The 20,120-nt window shown below is 43.3% G+C and overlaps 1 protein-coding gene across 1 annotated transcript in view; it reads right to left on the minus strand.

Moving 5' to 3' along the window:
* Window positions 1-20,120, minus strand: part of ADAMTS12 (ADAM metallopeptidase with thrombospondin type 1 motif 12) — a 324,205-nt gene that overhangs the window by 201,761 nt on the left and 102,324 nt on the right. Inside the window, exon 3 of the mRNA XM_032763220.1 lies at window positions 13,699-13,873. Coding sequence (XP_032619111.1) covers window positions 13,699-13,873 — 175 coding nt within the window. The remainder of the gene's footprint in view (window positions 1-13,698; window positions 13,874-20,120) is intronic.

The following is a 20,120-nucleotide window of genomic DNA, read 5'->3' on the forward strand; positions in this document are numbered from 1 at the left end:
GGGTGTGGATAGGCTTCAAAGACAGTGTATCCTGTGCAAAATGAATAGGTGTCTGCAGGGTGTGGATTTGTCACAGCTGTAAGTAGGTCACAAATGACAAGAGGTTGTTGAGAGAGCTGGGAGGAACCCTGAACACATAGGGGCACATAGGGCCCCACTACCCAGGATCAGCTGTGCTCAGAGGTGCAAGGATCCTTTCTATGATCTGTCAAGGAATAGTAAGATAGTTGTAATGCTTTTCATAAAGTTCATGGAAAGTTCAGCCTGACTGAGAAGTCTGGCATTGACAGCACTATGTTAAACAGCTCTGCCAGCATTTCAAGCAAATTTTCAAACTACTTCAAGAAAAGTGCTTCTCAGACACATGTACCTTTATTTTTGACTCTGCCTGGGGAGTGGAATTTGGAATTGCCTGGAGACTTATGTTCTTCCACAGAATAGATGCAGAATGAGAAAATTTGTGAAAGTGTACAATAGCTTGACTTTAGATGAAGTGCCCCTGTTCCCGATAGATACTACACAACTTCATGAGGAGAATTTATTTTAAAATAAAGAACTTGAAATATTTAAGAAGCAAAATTGGCAATTAATGTGTGATTTCAACATGCCAAAGGGAAACTGCAGACATAGATCAAGGGCAACCTACATCCCTGAGGGTGTCATAAAGCAAACTTTCCTGAAGTTCTGAAATGCAAGAAAGAAAGAAGCCCAAATATAGGTCCATTCTGCAACCCTTAGCTCAGATTGGTGAGTTGTTGCAAAGCAATTTCAGTGAAGCCAGCAGGGTTCTTCGCTGGACTAACCACTCAGCAGTGCAATCCAGGGGCTCACAATCTAGCCCTTACACTGAAGAAAGGCAAATTCCCTATAGCAAACATCTCCCCACTGACTATATCCATGCTATGTCTTCTCCACAGCACATGGTTTACTTTCATCACAGTCCTGATGCTTAGCCAAGGAGATTTTACTCTTTATTTTGATACCCCCCCCCCACCCCCAACAGTTTTGTTTAGCTCATCATTTTCCCAAAAATGGTTTGGTCAGGAAACTCCAAATGTATTTTATTTGTCTTAATGAGGGAGGGAGTGCCTTATAGGTTTGCTTGGTTACTTTGGTTTCACTAAGAAAGTAACATCATTTGGGGTTGTTACAGGGATACCACTGCAACTTCTTTTCATCTTTTAACAAAATTCTTTGTTTACAAATAAAAAAAAGTGTGGCTTCTTAAACCAGCTGTCAGGGAAGTCTAACATTTAAGGTTCCTAACATTTCCATAATAGCAAGACTCTGATCAGCAAGTTTTGAGGGCTCCACTGTGAAATCAAAGTTATGGCTCTTAAGGTATAGAATCATAGATTATTAGGATTGGAAGGGACCTCAGAAAGGTCATCTATTCCAACCCCCTGCTCAAAGCAGGACCTATCCCCAACTGGCCTCCTCAAGGATTGAACTCACAACCCTGGGTTTAGCAGGCTAATGTCAAACCACTGAGCTACCCCCATCCCTTACACTGCCCACTACTGGTGGCGGCAGGTAGGGTATATGTGTAGCTGCATCCACACTGTGGCAATGAAAGTCTCGGGGGGAGACAGTGAGGAAAGGTTCCTGCAGCGGGACACTACACTGCTAAAAATAGTGTAGTGTAAACATGGGAGGAATTGCTTGGGCATGTAAAGAGGCATCATCTAAGGATTCAAGTGTGTCTTTACTCTGCTGGCATAAGCAATGCTTCACCATCTACACTGCTGCTTATACCTGTGCTGGGGAGCATGCACGGTATGTTCTCTACATGCCTCCAGAAGGAGTGTGCAGTGCAGACATACCCTTAGAGCACGTACTGCTTAGCAACAATTCTGAACACCACATCTGTGGAAGAGTTAATACATTAACAATACCCACAGTTTTCTCTCTTGCTTAGCACCGTTGTTCTTACTTTAAAATAAAAGTCATTCTGACTGACCATACCCATTTACTCTGTGTATGGCAAATATATAATACTTCTTCTACAGAGTATTAAAGAGCTCTCACATAAAGCAACGCATCTTTCTCCCTGGTACTTCTTCCTCTACATTTATCACATCCCACTTAATCCCTGCAATGCAATTTGTATATCTGAGCTTTTCTATTGGGAGTTTGTCCTAAGAAAGAATGGGCTTGGTGTTTTGGAGAAGCTACAGAAAAAATGGGACTGACCAGGATTTGATATGGTTAAATATGGAATATATAAGTGCTGGAAACATGTCAGTGCAATTCCTTTAGCAGATAAGCTAGTTATATAGTATGCAGCAGACTGCTGCTGGCCAGCAAGACTATTTATATTGGCTAAGCCTCTAATATTCTTCCAAAAAAAGACAGGCCATCCTTTAAGAATAAATGAGTGACCTGGTTTCTTTCATTTCCAAGGAGTTAAACAAATAACGTATGCCACACATTTAAGAAGAGTCTTCTGATGGTAACAAGTTTATCTGCAAAAAGAAGCCCATTATTCAGTAAAATCTTACACTTGGAATTATCCTGTAGGAAGTACAAAGGTCATTTAACCGCTGCATTTTGGGAGCTTTTTATCCCATGCTATAACAGTTATTCTGTGAAGTGAGCAACTGAGACTTTTTTTTTAAGTTGCTTCCTGCACAAGATGTCTGGGCACAAGTTCTAACCAGTGTGCCCACCAGCCCCACTGCATTCAGGAAGGGCAGCTCCCAAGCCAGCATTCCAAAAGGGATTCTCTCCTTGCCATTGTCCCCACAAGTGCTTCCAGGAACAGACACAAATATCTAAGATCTTGTAAGAGAGTTTCTTCTTATGAAGTTTGACCTACATATGCAGATAAGAGGTGGATCTTTCTGAATAAGCATCTGTTTTAGATGCTTATCCAAACTCCGAAATGTTTGCAGTTTTTCAATCAGTGATTTCAATCCCCAAATGAGGACACAGGACAAGATGATTTTTGCTTTCATGAAGTTCCTCTGGACAGAGTTGTCAGTTTTAGCATCCTAAGTCCTTTTGCCCTAGCTCTAAAATACAGCCAATTTCCGCACTCACTGAGAGTATGTCTACACTGCAATTAAACACCTGGGCTTGCCTGTGTCAGGTGACTCGAGTTCATGGAGCTCAGATTACAGGGCTAACTGCAGTGTAGACATTCAGGCTCAGGCTGGAGCACGGGCTCTGAGACTCCTCTCGATTGTAGTATCCCAGATCCCAGGCTTCAGCCCAAGCCCAAATGTCTACACAGCCCTGTAGCTGGAGCCCTGTGAACCCAGGTCAGCTGCAGATGTTTAATTGCAGTGTAGACATACTTTGAGTAGTAGACTTAGTACAACAGATACTGAGTCAGCTACTTTCACAGCAACTCCACTCTGCTACCAGTCCCTATCACCCAAGAAGCAAGAATCCAGAAGTTTTTCCCAGATCTGTCATCTCCATTGTGTTGAGCAGGAAGGTGACCCTTACACAGAAACATTTGATTTTTGTTCAGAGAATTTCAGAACATTCTGTGCACAGCATCTAGCAAAAGAGGCTCCGGCTGCATGACAAGGGCCCTTAGGTCCTATAGTAATGCAAATAATTAATGTTCAAAATGAATTATAACATAAGAACGGCCATACCGGGTCAGACCAAAGGTCTGTCTAGCCTAGTATCTGTCTACCGACACTGGCCAATGCCAGCTGCCCCAGAGGGAGTGAAGCTAACAGGCAATGATCAAGTGATCTCTCTCCTGCCATCCATCTCCATCCTCTGATGAACAGAGGCTTGGGACACCATTCTTTACCCTTCCTGGCTAATAGCCATTTATGGCCTTAGCCACCATGAATTTATCCAGTTCCCTTTTAAACATTGTTATAGTCCCAGCCTTCACAACCTCCTCAGGTAAGGAGTTCCACAAGTTGACTGTTGTGCTGTGTGAGAGAACTCCTTTTATTTGTTTTTAAACCTGCTACCTATTAATTTCATTGGTGACCCCTAGTTCTTTGTATTATGGGAATAAGTAAATAACTTTTCCTTATCCACTTTCTTTACATCACCCATGATTTATATACTCTATCATATCCCCTTAGTCTCCTCTTTTCCGAGCTGAAGAGGCCTAGCCTCTTTAATCTTTCCTCATATGGGACCATCTCCAAACCCTAATCATTTTAGTGCCCTTTTTCTGAACCTTTTCTAGTGCTAGAATATCTTTTGAGGTGAAGAGACCACATCTGTACACAGAATCGAGGATGTGGGCATACCATGGATTTAATAAGGGCAATAAGATTTTCTCTGTCTTATTCTTATCCCCTTTTAAATGATTCCTAACATCCTGTTCGCTTTTTTTGACCGCCTTTGCGCACTGTGTGGACATCTTCAGAGAACTATCCCGATCACGCTAAGATCTTTTTCCTGACTTGTTGTAGCAATTGCCCCATCATATTGTATGATAGTTGGGGTTATTTTTTACAATGTGCATCTACTTACATTTATCCCATATTAAATTTCATTTGCCATTTTGTTGCCCAATCACTTAGTTTTGTGAGATCTTTTTGAAGTTCTTCACAATCTGCTTTGGTCTTAACTATCTTGATCAAGTTTAGTATCATCTGCAAACTTGCCCACCGACCTATTACCCCTTTCTCTAGATCATTTAGAATAAATTGAATAGGATTGGTCCTAGGACTGACCCCTGGGGAACACCACTAGTTACCCCTTTCCATTCTGAGAATTTACCATTAATTCCTACCCTTTGTCCTGGCTTTTAACCAGTTCTCAATCCATGAAAGGACCTTCCCTTTTATCCCATGAAAGCTTAATTTACTAAGAGCCTTTGGTGAGGGACCTTGTCAAAAGGCTTTCTGGAAATCTAAGTACACTGTATCCACTGGATTCCCCCCCCTTGTTTGTAATTTTTGTGACCCCTCTAATCAGAAGCTACTAATACGTCTAATTAGATAGTAAGACAATTTCCTTTACAGAAACCACGTTGACTACTGTTCAACAGTTTGTGTTTTTCTATGTGTCTGACATTGTATTCTTAACTGGTTTCAACTAATCTTGCCCAGTACCGACGTTAGACTTACCGGTCTGTAATTGCCAGGATCACCTCTAGAGCCCTTTTTAAAAATTGGCGTTACATAGCTAACTTCCAGTTATGGGTAACCGAAAGCCGATTTAAAGGGACAGGGTTACAAGCCTTAGTTAATAGTTCCGCAACTTCACATTTCAATTTTTCAGAACTCTTGGGTGAATGCCATCTGGTCCCGGTGACTTGTTAATGTTGAGTTTATCAATTAATTCCAAAACCTCCTCTAGTGACACTTCAATCTGTGACAGTTTCCTCAGATATGTCATCTACAAAGGATGGCTCAGGTTTGGGAATCTCCCTAACATCCTCAGCCATGAAGACTGAAGCAAAGAATCCATTTAGTTTCTCCGCAACTGACTTTATCGTCTTTAAGCGCTCCTTTTGTATTTCGATCGAAAAGGGGCCTGTTGTTTAGCAGGCTTCCTGCTTCTGATGTACTTAACATTTTGTTATTACCTTTGGAGTTTTGCTAGCCGTTCTTCAAACTCCTCTTTGGCTTTTCTCATTACACTCCTGCACTTAAGCTGGCAGTGTTGTGCTCCTTTCTATTTGCCTCACTAGGATTGATTCCATTTTTAAAGCAAGTCTTTTTATCTCTCACTGCTTCTTTTACATGGTTGTAAGCCAAGTAGCTCTTTTTTAGTCCTTCTACTGTGTTTCTTATTTGGGGGTATATATTGAAGTGGGCCTCTATTATGGTATCTTTATAAAGGACCCATGCAACTTGCAGGGATTTCACTTTAGTCACTATAGCTTTTTAACTTTTTGTTTAACTAACCCCTCATTTTTGTATAGTTCCCTCTTTTGAAATTAAATGCCATTAGTGTTGGGTTGTTGAGATGTTCTTCCCCACAGGGATGTTGAACGCTATTGTATTATGGTCACTATTTCCAAGCGGTCTGCTATAGTTACCTCTGGACCAGCTCCTGCTCTCCACACAGGATTAAATCTAGAGTTCCTCTCCCCTTGTGGGTTCCCGTACCAAACCAGCTGCTCCATGAAGCAGTCATTTAAAGTATCGAGAAATTTTATCTCTGCATTTCGTCCTGAAGTGAAATGTTCCAGCCAATATGGGGAATAATTGAAATCCCCCACTATTACTGGGTTCTTAGTTTTGATAGCATCTCTAATTTTCCTTAGCATTTCATCATCACTATTACTGTCCGGTTCAGGTGGTCGAATAATAGATCCCTAATGTTATATTTTTATTAGAGCATGAAAATTCTATCCATAGCAATTCTGTGGAATATGTGGATTGTTTAAGATTTTTCCTTCATTTGAATCTACATTTTTTTCACATATAGCGTCACTCCTCCCCTGCACGACCTGTTCTGTCCTTTGATATATTTTGTACCGGAATGATTGTGTCCCATTGATTGTCCTCAGTCCACCAGGTTTCTGTGATGCTATTATATCAATAGGATATATTTGGGAAGGATGGTTGAACGACCAATGAGTGTCTTCACTCTCTACTTATGTTATATCACTAGAAAAATGCTGCAGTCTTAATACTTGGCATCAATGGATGTATACTTAACAGTAGCAGCATCCAAGCTACAAGTAAACAAAGTAATGGATGTGAGGACCACACACACAAGAATGGAGTCCCCAGCAAAATCTTTCATTTACTCTGCCAAAGGACAGTGTCAAATTCTCTCAAGTAGTTAGTTACCTGCGGGCTACTTGAGAGTTTGCCAAGGCAACTACCATAATCACGATTTTTTTTTTTTGCCGTTTTCTGCTGGGCTTAATTGCCAGTGATGAATCAACGCAATTTTACTCATTTTTAAGGCCACTTCATTTGTCATTGTAACCGGGCAGACTCACCCCCAGGTGCTCCTGCTGGTCACTCCTGGGATTAAGCTCAAACTTGCAGCTGGAGCGCCCCTGCAGGCCGGTGTCCATTCTACTGACCCCGTTGCTCTTCCTGGACCCGTGTGTCCTCTTCATGTGGGGTCTCTGCCCCCTGGCAGTAACCCCTTGTCTAGGGGTTTTCCTATCCTGGGAACCCCCCCCTCCCCTTCTATCCCTATTTGCTTCGTGTCTTGGCTACTGCCCAGTCCATTGTCCTAAGCCCCACGCGCTGGGGCAGTGCCAGTATCAGCCATCATCATGCAATAGGGGTTTGGACCTGTGCCTTGGCCTACCTGGGTTGCACCCTACAACCCCACTATCTCCTGGCCTAATTCTAGGGCACATCGCCTAGGCTTTCCAGGCAAAGAAGCTCCCAGCTCCTCTGCCTTCCCCAGCACATGCTTAACCTAGGTACCCTGCTCTGGTTCTCGCAGCCAGGCCTTTCTCCCTCTACAGGTGGAGGAAGTTGTCTGCCCTTGGCTTCCCTGGCTTTTATAAGGGCCTGTTGCTCAGTTTGGGGGTGCGGACGCAAGACTGCTGACTTCCCCATCAGCCCAGCCTAAAAGGCTGCTTTCTCCAGCCCCACCCCCTTCCCTGGGCTGTTTTTAACCCCTTCAGGGCCAGAGCAGGGATCCACCCTGCTACAATCATATTTGTCATTTCTCATACAAGTTTGAAACGATATAGCCACTTGCCATGTACAAGAGTACAATACAGCAATCATAATGCAGTTTTCAGGAACAGCATAGAGCTATTAAAATGAGTCAGCTCACAATTTCCAAAGAAGCAGCAGTAATGAAAATGTACATCACATGCTCAAATTTCTAATTTGCATAATGCTATCACATTCTTCATTTCTAGCAGCATACTGGGTTTTGTCAGAGTATGTGAAAATACTGAGGATGTTCCAAATCATAAATTAGCTTATACTGCTATTGCCAGAACACAAGAATGAGATTGATGCCAACGTATAAGAGACTGCAGCATTTTTCTAGTGCATAGAACATAAGTAGAGAGTGAAGACACTCACTGATCGTTCAACCATCCTTCCCAATATATCCATTCTGGGAGGCAAATCCACTATAAGGAGGTGGAGGGAAACCTCGTGTGTGCCACAGACCCTCGTGTGTGTGCTCTGTAGCGAAGTCCTGCACCTCAGCACACAGGGAATTAAGAGGAGGTGCCATTGTCCTTACTTTCACAGCTGCATTGTAAAGACAGACATATTCAAAAAGACTGTGCAGTGCTCAGGCACTCCAGTAATGGGGGAGTAGCGAAGCTAAGACTCACCGGCGCAGTACCTCCTGCTGGTTGTCCTGGGAATTAGTTCTTTTCCAGCTCCAGAGCACCCTCTGCCAGCTGATGTCTTGCCTGCCTCAGGCCTCACCCATGTCCCTCCTGGACCCTGGTGCCCTTTTCCTCAGGCCTCTGCCCCAGCAGTACCCCCACACTTTAGGTCTCCCCTCCCAAGGGAACCCCCAACCCTCTAAACCCACCTTGCCTCAGTGGCTACTGCCAGTCATCATGTAGCCCCCGCTCACTGGGGCAGACTGCAGTCTGTAAAAGCCACTCATCATTGGCAAGGGAGTCCGACCAGCTGCCTTTGCCTAAGCCCAGGCTGCACCTCTGCAACCCCTGTACTAGCTTTGGCCTTTAGTAAGGCCTGCAGCCTAGGGATTTGCCTCTTCCCAGAACTGCTCTACTCCCAGTATCCTAAGCTCCCAGGCAGCCACGTCCTTCTCTCTTCACAGCTAGAGAGAGACTCCTCAGCTCCTAGCCCCCAGCCCTCTTATCAGGGCCAGCTGGACCCTGATTGGGTGTGGCCCAGCTGCGACTGCTTCCCTAATCAGCCTTGCTTGACTGCTTTTCCCCTGTTCTCCAGGAGTGGGGCAGCGGCCCCACTATAGGGAGCCATAAAATTACCTAAGATAAAGAGATGGTGGATTGTCACAATGGTCCTTTTGCACTTAACTCAATTGCTACTCTATGCAATGGACTGAGCACTGCCAAGTATCAGTTTGACAGTCCTGGATGAGCTCCCCCTGCAGAATATTCACCAGGCTGCTGTACTGGACACAAGCCTTGTGTCCCAGGCATGTGCTCATGGCCTGCAGGGGCTGGGCAGAGTTTAGGCACTGTCTCTCTGGCTGGGGACCACCAGGCACACTCTTTTGCTGCAGACTCTGTGTCTGACATCCCCCCTTGGCAGTGGGGATCTGCAATCCAATTGCCTAGGTCTTGAAACTAGTGCCAGCTCTACAAAGCCTCCCCAGTAGCTACTGCACATTTTCAGAATTCCATTGACACTGTGGACCCTCTACCTACTGCTTTCCTCTTGGGGAACACAGTGTGTCAGTAAACAACTCACAAAAGAGAATTTCTAAATTCACACACATTTTATACAGAGAGAGCACAAGAAATGTACAAATCTATAAAAACAATAAAAACCTGCGTGCAAATCTTTACCTCACCATCCTCTGGAGCCAAAAGAAGATGAAACTATATACAAAAGTACAGATTTATCAAACATGGGTACCATGTTTCACATGGATCTGAAACAGGGACTACTTAAACAAACATCAGGAGGCTTGAGGCACTTCATATGCACTGCCAGAGGTGACTACTGGGGAGGCGATGGTTTGACTTTATCAGTCATAAAGAGGTGTCATTGAGAACAGGCCTCAGGAGGAATGATGTCATCATTGGCCACCACTGGCTGGCTCTTTTTGGTCACGTTGCCTGCCTTGGAAACAAAGTTCCTGAACATAGTGCTCTGAAGATCAGACTTGAGGTCAGAAGGGCTCACTGACCCATCATGGACTAGCAGCTGTTACATGGTCACTCATGATTAACCTGATCGCACCAGATCAGTAATAATCCTGTGGAGCTCGAAGACACCTGTAATACAGCCATACATTCAGTGCCTCTGACCTTGGTTGTCTAACTGTACTGTTGTTGTTTCCTTAACGTTCCAAGAGCCCTTGGGATTTGGTTAGTGTCTCTTCAGGGAGCCCAGGATTCTCCTCTCCTGCCTAGCCTTGTCTTCTGGTTCTGGTCTGCTTACCTCTCTGCCTCTCTCTAAAATGGCTGATGAAAGAGCATTTCATCAAGTTCTAGTCTCTTCTATCAGGTGACCCCTACCCCAACCCCAGTGACTTCAAGTCCCTCATCAAGTGACCTACTGTTTGATTACAAGGCCACCTGGGAGACCAGGTTTCTCTGGGCTATAGCTAACTCACTGTGGAAGGGAGCTTCCATTTGAATAGAAGATCCCACAGGTTAACAGTCCTCAGTTGTTCTGCATTTTTCACCCTCTGGTAATGCCTCTTGGATTCCCAGTCCAGGATGCAGGTGAAGAGACAACAGTAAAATCACATGGCTATAGTGTTACTATCAAACAGGAGTGTGTAGTTTGATATAGGTTATGTCTACACTTAGGGGTGGTGTGTAGAGCACAGGCACTACATGTGTACCTACACGTGACAGTGAAAGGCTCCAGCACTGGGGAGGCAGTGGGACACTATTCTGCTAAAAATACCAGCGTAGACATGGGAGGCATTGCTTGGGCATGTAGAAAGCCCATGGGCGTTCAGCCAGCCATGTAGGGCCTTTGACTTATTCTACTTACCTAAGCCGCATCTCACTATCTACACTGCTATTTATAGCTGTGTTAGCCAGGCGTGCAGTGTCTGTACTCTACACAACACCCAAATGTAGACATAGTCATGGATAGAGGCATGCTCTAATCCATCACAACCAGGAAACCCAATTCTTTTATTTTTCAAATCCATGTCTGATATTATCCCAATATATCTCCATGATAATTCTTCTAAAAACCACCATAGATCTGAACTGTTTCCAAGAGGGTTTTTTTTTTTTAAGTCTCCTAGAAATTTATGACTTTTTATGACAAAAAGATTTTCTAGAAATGTATTGTTCCTGAGACTTACTACAGTAAAGTTAGCCCAGTTTAAAATGGCTCAGCATTAAATATTTCTTCCCACAAACAAGCATCTCCATGATTATTTCTTTGCCAAATCGGTCCAGACAAGCAGAAAGTCCTCTTCTATAGGGTGACTACTGGACATACTGAAATATTAGTGTCATAGGGGACTCAACCAACTCCCATTGCTGTCAGTGGAAAGATATCTATAGACTCCCATAGGAGTTAGATCAGGCCCTAGATGCAGGCTTCTACAGTGACTGCTCTCTGTCTCTGAGATGATAAATATTACATTTCCTCTTCAAAGAGACTTCACGTTCACTGCAAACTAACTCATGCTCTTTGAAAAAAAGTGTGCACCTATTTAGCAATCTGCCAGTGTAAGAAAATCTTACTCAGCCAAACCATTGCATAGGTGCTGGAACTAAGGATGTGGTGCTGCCACACCCCCTGGCTTGAAGTGGTTTCCATTATATACAGGGTTTACAGTTTGGTTCAATGGCTCTCAGCACCCACCACTATATAAATTGTTCCATCTCCCCTGACCACAGGTAGAAAAAGCAGATTCCATTTCTACAGTCAGTTAGAAAGAAACAATTGGTGCTAGTGAGTCCTCACAATGAATAAGTTCAAAATCTGAGCTAGAGGAGATTGGGAAGCTTAGTGGAGGAATTATTTTTTTCCTCTCTGCAGTAGAAATGGCTCAAGTCCAACCTAAGGTTTAATTAGTCTGAAGGAGAGTTTTGGACAGAGTAAGATAAACAAAATACATCCCCTCTGTACATTCCATCACTTAAAATAGAAGAAGAAAGATGTAGGTGGCTTTTGGCTCCTGGTGCTATAATATAGTGAACTCAGCATGCAAGTCCTAAATCTTATTTTGATGTGAAACTAGCCAATGTGGAAGGCGACTGGGAAGGGAGGAATGGTAGAAAAAAGATTTTCAGTGGTATTCTATAATCTCTTTCAGACTATGCTTTACTTAACGTTACACACAAAAAACTATCTTAAAAGAAATTAAGATTGTAAAGTCAAGCACTCAAAAGTTAGTAAATGCCAGAATTAAGGTCATCAGTGCAGCCCTAATTTGGTCCCCTTCAGTGTATCCATTCTGAGACAGTCTTTAATAACATGATTACATAATAAATAAATAAATAAATAAATAAAATTTTTTACACAGGATGCCACCTCATTCAGTGCGCAGAATGAACAGTGCTCACTTAATGAGAGCTATTCAATATTTCATTTTCTTCTTATTGTTCCAGGGATAGCCCTAGGCTATAGTTACTGCACACTATTCAAACCCTGCTCTGAAGACAGAATTATTAAATTTCCTCCAGGGCTTTTCTATACTATCCAAGTGCTTCACAAACATTAACCAACCTTCAAAAAACGGATGTGAGATGAGGAGATACTATCCCCATATTACATATGGGCAGCTGAGGTGCAGAGAGATTAAGGTCCAAAGTAGCCACTAATTTTGGATGCCCAACTTGAGATGCCAAGGAACCTGATTTTTCAGAGTACTTAGCAATATAGAGCATTTTATATATTCAAGCACAGCTGCCATTGACGGATTGCTCATGACAGCAAATAGTAAATATTACTCAGGGTTTATAACTGTAGAGCCATGTGTGGGGGCTGAGGGAAGAGGGAGAGACTGTCTGCTCCTTTTACTCCACAATTAGCATTACATATAATTAAAACTTCAGCAGCAGTCATGGCTCAGAAATACAAGAGTCCAATTATCAATCCGTTTTCAGCCCTGGAAAAGAATTAGCCTTTTGAACCACTATAATTTTAAACATATTCTCAAGCTAAATACATGGCAACTCCACTTCTAGACATTTATGATTAAGCTAGATATGGTCCTCTAGTTAGACTTCCTTCCAATGAAGAATTTTTTCCCATAGTATGTTTACTAATGTTTTTGTCCAGGCTAGATTTAAAATTCTCCAGGTGGCAAGGAACAAATGCAGGTGGTGAAAGTAGGACAGACAGCATCCTAATCAGCAACATATTAAATACTGTAATTAGGGGAAAGCAAGAGCACCTTACAGATGTGTTCACCAGGGTGTTCCAACCAACAACAAGAATCATACTCCAAAGAGTCACACTAGTGTAATAACATTCAGATCACCTAAGTAGCTCCTCATATAACCTGTATTATCACAGACAATACCTCAAAAATTGTTACCTCTTTTAACAGGACAATGCACTAGAGGCACTTTAATACAGCCAGGTGCAGGACTTTAGATATTCCAATAACAGTCATGTGGAAATCTGAAATACCGATACTCAACTACAGAGATGATACCCAGAACGGATATAACTAAAACATGGCATGATAAGATTCTGTTTACTTTTTCTGACAGCGTGAATGGAAAGTTGGTATCATTAAAGCCAGAGGAACAGATCCTCAGCCCGTGTAAGTGTACATAGCTCCACTGAAGTCAGTGGGGCTCCAGTGATTTACACCAGTTGAAGATCTGGCCCCAAGCATCTGGACTTATTTGAGTACTGCCTGGTGTGACTGGCAAAGAGCTACAGGACTCTGCATAGAATAGATCAGACAGATACTGACAAGCTTCATCTCTAATTAAATATAAAATTGAAATTACACTAAGGTTAAAATAAATACAGGAAACCCTGAAAATCACTCACAGTAAGCCACAGAACTGTTCTTATGGAGCTCCTAATGCACCGTATTACTAAATCCTGACTTCTATATTTATAGAAAGCTGCCACTTGGAAAAGAAGGGTGTAAATATTTGGAACGGAAAGGCTGGGTTAAAAAAAAATTCAGCAACCAACAAGCAAAAATCGCCAACAAAATTCATACCATTCAATCCACAAGCTTGTTTCTTGTCTGTTGTGGTCTCACGCCGTTGCCTTAAAGCATTTTGAAGGATATTTGCCCTGTAGATTATGTGTGGGTATGGTATTCCCTCTTCCAATGGATGCTTTTTGACAGGCTCAATGAAGTAGTCCCCCTGGGGCAGACGGAAATATCCAGTCTGAAAATAAGTACAGAAAGGTTAATTTCAGCTGCACCTCTCCAGCACTCTGATTCAAATCTGAATGAGTCTGGATATTCCCTCACATCAGCATCTTTGGGCTTTTCTGATGTTAGCCATGTTTCACTCAACAGCTTTATATGAGAACAATAGGGTTGTTTGGTTTTTTTTAACTATTTTTTTTCTTTGTAATATAAGATACAAAAAGGGGAACTTTGAAGTCTTGCTGGAACTCAGCACTTGAGGGTAATAAAAATGGAGGATGCTGCTTTGACAACTCACTAGCAGCATAGCCCTGCTGGGCCCAGCTTACAAGAGTTGCTCACATGAACTCCTTTCTAAAAGCTGTGCCCCTCTTCATCATGGCAAAGGTTTTCAGACTTCAACAACGCTGACAAAAGAGCAAAGTTAATCAGTCAACATGCTGCATTCATGACACAGTAGAAAAGTCTTTTGTTTTCCTAGGGCTAAAGAACAAAACTTGTATAGAGGCTGTTGCACAATGGGGAAGAATAATTCCCTCCACTGAAGGAATTACGTGATGAAATTCCATGGCCAGTATTCTACCAAAGCTCAGACTAGATGGTCCTAGTGGTTCCTTCTTGTCTTACAATTTATGAAAGTCTTCTTCTCCTGTGACCTCACAGTGAAACGGGTGTTTCTTCCATAGATTTTAAGGCCAGAAGGAACCATTGTGATCACATAGTCTGACCTCCTGCATAACACACGCTGTCGAATTTCTCGCAATTTCTCCATCAAACTCATAACTTCTGGCTGAGCTAGAGCATCTCTGATTAAAGACATCCAATCTTGATTTCATGGGATTGCTTTAAAAATCCCAACCCTGATGTTCTAAGGGCTACACTGGGAGTTTAGGCTCTGTCCTGGAGAACTCAGTTCAGTTTCTCCTGCCACCCACATGACATTTTTAAACAAGGGTTACCAAACATTTAAACAGGACAGCACAGCCTTCCCACATCAGCATACACATTGGACCAATAGCAATTCCGCTTATAGACTTGCTTTAGATACAACACCAGCTGCACATCACCAGGCTTGTCGTAGATTGACAATCCTTCCCAGCTATCCATCCTCCCTTTTGTTTCATTCTGGTCACTGAACTCTCCTCCTTTCCTAGCTTCATACAAGGAAGGCAGAAAAGATCACCTGACAGACACACTCCAGCCTTGCATAGCCAAATTCACAAGAAAAGACAGACACACGTGAAAGAAAAATCATCATATTCTCAATTCCATGTGTCAGCAGAATAATTAATCATGAGTGATATGTATTACCTGCCCCACAGCCAGCCCAAGTCCAAGAAGTCCAGCACAGATCCAACAAGTCCTGCTCCAAGGTTCAACCTTCTCCAGGCACATGCTACATACCTCCAGCACCCAACCCACACCACTTAATGTCCATATACAAATATATACCTTGAGCTGAGGGATTGGAGTGCAGGTATTCATAGCCTGTTTTTCCTTGTGCATTTCCCCAGGGGAAGGAGGTGGGAAGTGAATTAAATGCACTTTCCTCTGAGGTTTTTTTATCTGCATCATTAATACCTCTATTGCAGAAATCCTTCCCTTCAGCCCAATTTCTATTGCAAATGAAATGAAAAATACCAAGGTTGCCCTTTAAAAAAAAAAACTGAGATTTTATTGAGGATGTCAATATAAACTTCAAGACCCAGTGAAGGTTTACAAATTCTGGATTAGGGCTCGAGTTCGAGTTCACAAAGGTTTACTGCTCTAGGTTTAAATGAGAATATAAATAATAAAAGAGAGAGTCAGGAGTCCCAGTTTTTAGCCTAAAACAAAATATACAAATCAGCTCTTCATTAGATATCATAAATCAAGGCTACCTTTGAAACAGGAGTCTGACCCACAATATTAAAGTACACAAATCCCAGCATTAAATCTGTTGTCAGCATAGATAAAGAAGTCAAGCAAACATGAGCCCAACAAAAAGGGAATGCAAAGGAGAGGCTATACAAGGCAAGGATGTCATATCAGGGTTGTATCAAGGCTACTTACTTAGTAATAAGAAAGGCCAGACTTCTCTTAAAAAGAGCAAGTTATAATGACCGTAGTGCCTCCAAAACCCTAGTTCCAAACATTCCAAATACTTAGAGAGTTCAGATCTCTATCTGAGCTTTATGCTCGAGCCGAATCATGTTGGATATAGTATAGAACAGGAGTGGGCAAACTTTTTGGGCTGAGGGCAACATCTGGGTGGGAAAATTGTATGCAAGGCCGGAGCAGGGCGTTGGGGTGCGGGAGGGAGTGCAGGGTGTGTCATAAGGTATAATTCCCAAATCTGAACCTTAGCGTCCAAAATTTGAGTACCTGCATGATCCTCTAAGCTTTATTACCAGCTTAGATCCTGTAGCGCTGCCACCAACCAGGAATTCCAGTGCCTGGTACACTCTGGTCTCCCCAAAACCTTTCCTGGGGACCCCAAGACTCAGATGTCTTCAGTCTCACAACAAAGGGAAATAATCCACTTTCCTTCCCCCTCCTCTCTTCCTCCCAGATTTTTCCCCGCCCTGGGGATACTAGGAGAGATTACCGTGCTTCAGTGCCTTGAAATACAACACAGAGATCAGGTTTCTCTCCCCCTTTTCCCTCACCCAGAGGCAAACAGATTCAGCTCCAGTGAATCTAAAAACAAAGAGGAATTTTCTCTCTCCCTTCATTCCTCCTGTCTCCTTTCTCCCCCCACCAATTCCTTGGTGGTACAGACTCAATCCCCTTGAGCCTCAACTAGGAAAAAGATAAACAGGTCTTAGAAAGAAAGCTTTTAATAAAAAGAAAGAAAAGACATAAAAATTGTCTCTGTAATCAAGATGAAAATATTACAGGGTCTGTTAACTTATAAAAAATGAATAAACAGCCTTATTCAGAAAAATACAATTTAAACATTTCCAGCAAACTACACACTTGCAAATACAGAAAACAATGTAAAAACCTATATTGTTTTTCTATCTGTACTTACAACTTGGAAACAGAAGATTAGAGAGCCTGGAGATAGTGTGATCACCCTCAGAGCCTAGAGAGCACACAGACACAGAACAAAGGACCCACACCCAAAACTTCCCTCCCTTGAGATTTGAAAGTATCTTGTTTCCTGATTGGTCCTCTGGTCAGGTGTTGTTTGTTAACCCTTTACAGGTGAAAGAGACATTAACCCTCAGCTATCTGTTTATGACAGGGTATAGAAAGGGGTGCGGTGTGCAAGAAGGGGCTCAGGGCAAGGGATTGGGGCAGAGGAGGGGTACAGAGTGTATGAGGGGGCTCAGGGAAAGGAGTTGGGGTGCAGAGTGCAGGAGGGGCCTCAGGACAGGGAGTTGGGGTGCAGGAGGGATGCAGGGTATATGAGGGAGCTCAGGGAAAGGGTTTGGGGTGCAGGAGGGATGCGGGGTACAGCAGGGAGCTCAGGGCAGGGGAGTGGGGAGCACAGGGGTTCAGGGTGCAGCAGGGAGCTCAGGGCAGGGGGCTGGGTGCAGAAGGAGTGCAGGGTGTACGAGGGGGCTCAGGGCAGGGAGTTGGAGTGCAGGTAGGGTGCTCAGGGCAGGAAGTTGGGGTTCAGGAGGAGTGCGAGGTGTAGGCAGGGGGCTTAGGGCAGGTAGTTGCGGGGTGGGGTGCAGCAGGGGTTCGAGCTCCAGGGTGGCAGCAGCGTGCACCAGGGCCAGGGCAGCTTCCCTGCACACTTGACCTGTCCCTGGTCCCATGCCGCTCCCAGAAGCACTGTGACTCCTGGGGAACGGGGGTGAAGGGCTCCGTGTGTGCTGCCCTTGCTGTGCCTCCAGGTACCTCCCCCAAAGGTCCCATTGGCTGCGGTTCCCCGTTCCCGGCCAATGGGAGCTGCAAGGGGCGGTGGCTGAAGGCAAGGGTCCGGGGGCCGCAGGAACATGGGGCCAGTCACCGCTGAGAGTGCCACGGGGGGGCAATCCCGCAGGCCAAACCCAAAGCCCTGAGGGACTGGATCTGGCCCACAGGCCATAGTTTGCCCACACCTGCTCTAGCTCTCTCTCTAATAGGTCCTGGCTCTCCTTTACCCTTTGCTGCAGTCTTCAAGGTAGTTGGACAGTTAGTCTGCAATCCTTCTCACCAAAGTCTTCAAGTAGTGGCCATCTTTAGGGGCAACTAACTGGCACACTCTCCTTAAGTCTTCAGGAGGTAGAGCACATGGGCCTGCTCTTCCTTACCAAAAAGTTGACTAGTGTCTGCAGGAGGAGAGGGAAGGAGTCATGCCAGTCCTCCTTTTCTACAGCAGCGAGACTAGGAACTCAATCACCATATAGTGTCTGAACACCTTACAGTAGTGCGTTGGAGTGTGACTAACATCTCCCATGTATGGTTTATTCTCCCATCCTCTCCCCAGGGGGAGAAGTGTGTGTGTGCGCAGTATAGTGTTGTGCTAGAATATGATTTTTGATGTTTTATTTACACCTCTCCTCTCTTAGAGGAGACAACATCAAAGATGTACACCTTGTAATTGGAGTGGGAGGTGGCAAGATTTGTAATGGTCTTTTGCTTCTATGAGAGTTTATTCCAGTGTGTCGGATCTGCCCATATGAAAGCTCGTCTCTTACACAGATGACCTTAACCCTTGTGATTGAAAGTTCCACTGTGCGTCAGGAGCGGAGCTGTTGATCGCAGTCTTTAGCCCAGAGCTTTAGTAGGTCTTCAAATGTACTGGGCTGAGGCCTTTGACTGCTTTGAAGATAAGGATCAAGACCTTGAGCTTGACCGGATATTCTGTGGGAAACCAGTGTGGCAAGCAGAGGACAGGTTTGATGTGCTTGTGATAGTCCATGTTGCTGTGGAGATGTTCTGACCTTTTTACGGGGTTGCTGACTCATGAATTTATCATGAATCTTGCAATATCTGGTGTTTGTCTTAAAGGCCCAGCTCCTGGAATCCTTATACCAAGGGAGAATCTAATAAAAGATTTTATGAGCTCTCAGTTGTACAGAAAAGCTTGAAAATATCAATACAGAAGGCTCAATACACAGCAGCCAAACAAGAACTCAAAATGTATTTTAAAATAATCTCATGATTTATTAATGCCTGGGTTTGTCAATATTGCTTATGTTATTCCGGGTTGACAGACCTCAGAACAGTTGTCACTGAAAGGGAATCATGAGACTCACAGTAAAACTAAGGAGTACTGCAGCCATCTGAACTAAAACAACTTATAAATGCATGAATACTGAAGCAATCCAAGATCTCAGAGCTATTCCCAGGCACAGGGGAAATTGTTTACTTACTATGTGGTAGTGACCTTACAGACATATTGGGAGGATTAATGTTTGTTCGGCACTCTGGGATTTATTAAGTGTTCAGTTATGAGGGATCTGTGTCAGGGGACATTTTCTCCCATTTTCTGTTGTCTTGCAGACTTATGCTCACCAACCTTTGGACCATATTGACAGACATTACCATGACTGCAATGAAATTAAATGGCTGGGATGAAACTGATCTACTGTTCCAAGGAATTGAGTAGAATGTATTATATTCACAACACAATGAATTTGCTTTTACACAAGGAGAAAGGTCATGTAGAAAGAGTCAACTTTCGTCTGCTGTAACAAAAATCAATTTGCTTCACAGCAAGTACTTATAGATCCTACATTCTACTAACTTGACTGTTGTGTGTCTAATATTTTTCGGAGGTGGAGGGGAGAGGAAATGGTTTGTTAATGGTCTTTCTTTTCATTTGAACTTTGAACTCTGGGTGTTTTTGAAACAGTTGGAAATCTGGCCAAGACCATACTCACTATAATATGGAGTAAGAGCAAGTTATGTTAGTAGCTTTTACATGTATATGCACTCTTTTCTCTACAAGCAAGTAGCCTTAGGAATTAATACTTTCTATACTCTACCATTTATGCCCATTGCAGATGGGAGACTATTAAATTAATTGACCTGATTCATACCCACAGACATTTTTTACAAAGATATGTGTCCCCGGAGGTAACTCGCCCTTCCTGTTGTTTATCATACACATGGTGGTAAAATTCTCACTTGTATTTTTCTCAATCGGCTTGTTGAAACAGTGTCAGAGAACCTTCTGCTAGAAACCCAATGAGGATTTAGATCAGGTCAGAGCACCACAGACATGATTATCATTGTAAAACAGCTTCAGAAAAAATGCACTGAGCAAAACATGGAACTCTGTGCTGTTTCCATTGATCTAAAACAAACACCCAGCAGTAACAGTCTCTGGAAAAATTTTAATA

Source organism: Chelonoidis abingdonii, chromosome 6, assembly GCF_003597395.2.
Source record: "Chelonoidis abingdonii isolate Lonesome George chromosome 6, CheloAbing_2.0, whole genome shotgun sequence".
Lineage (NCBI taxonomy): Eukaryota > Metazoa > Chordata > Testudines > Testudinidae > Chelonoidis > Chelonoidis abingdonii.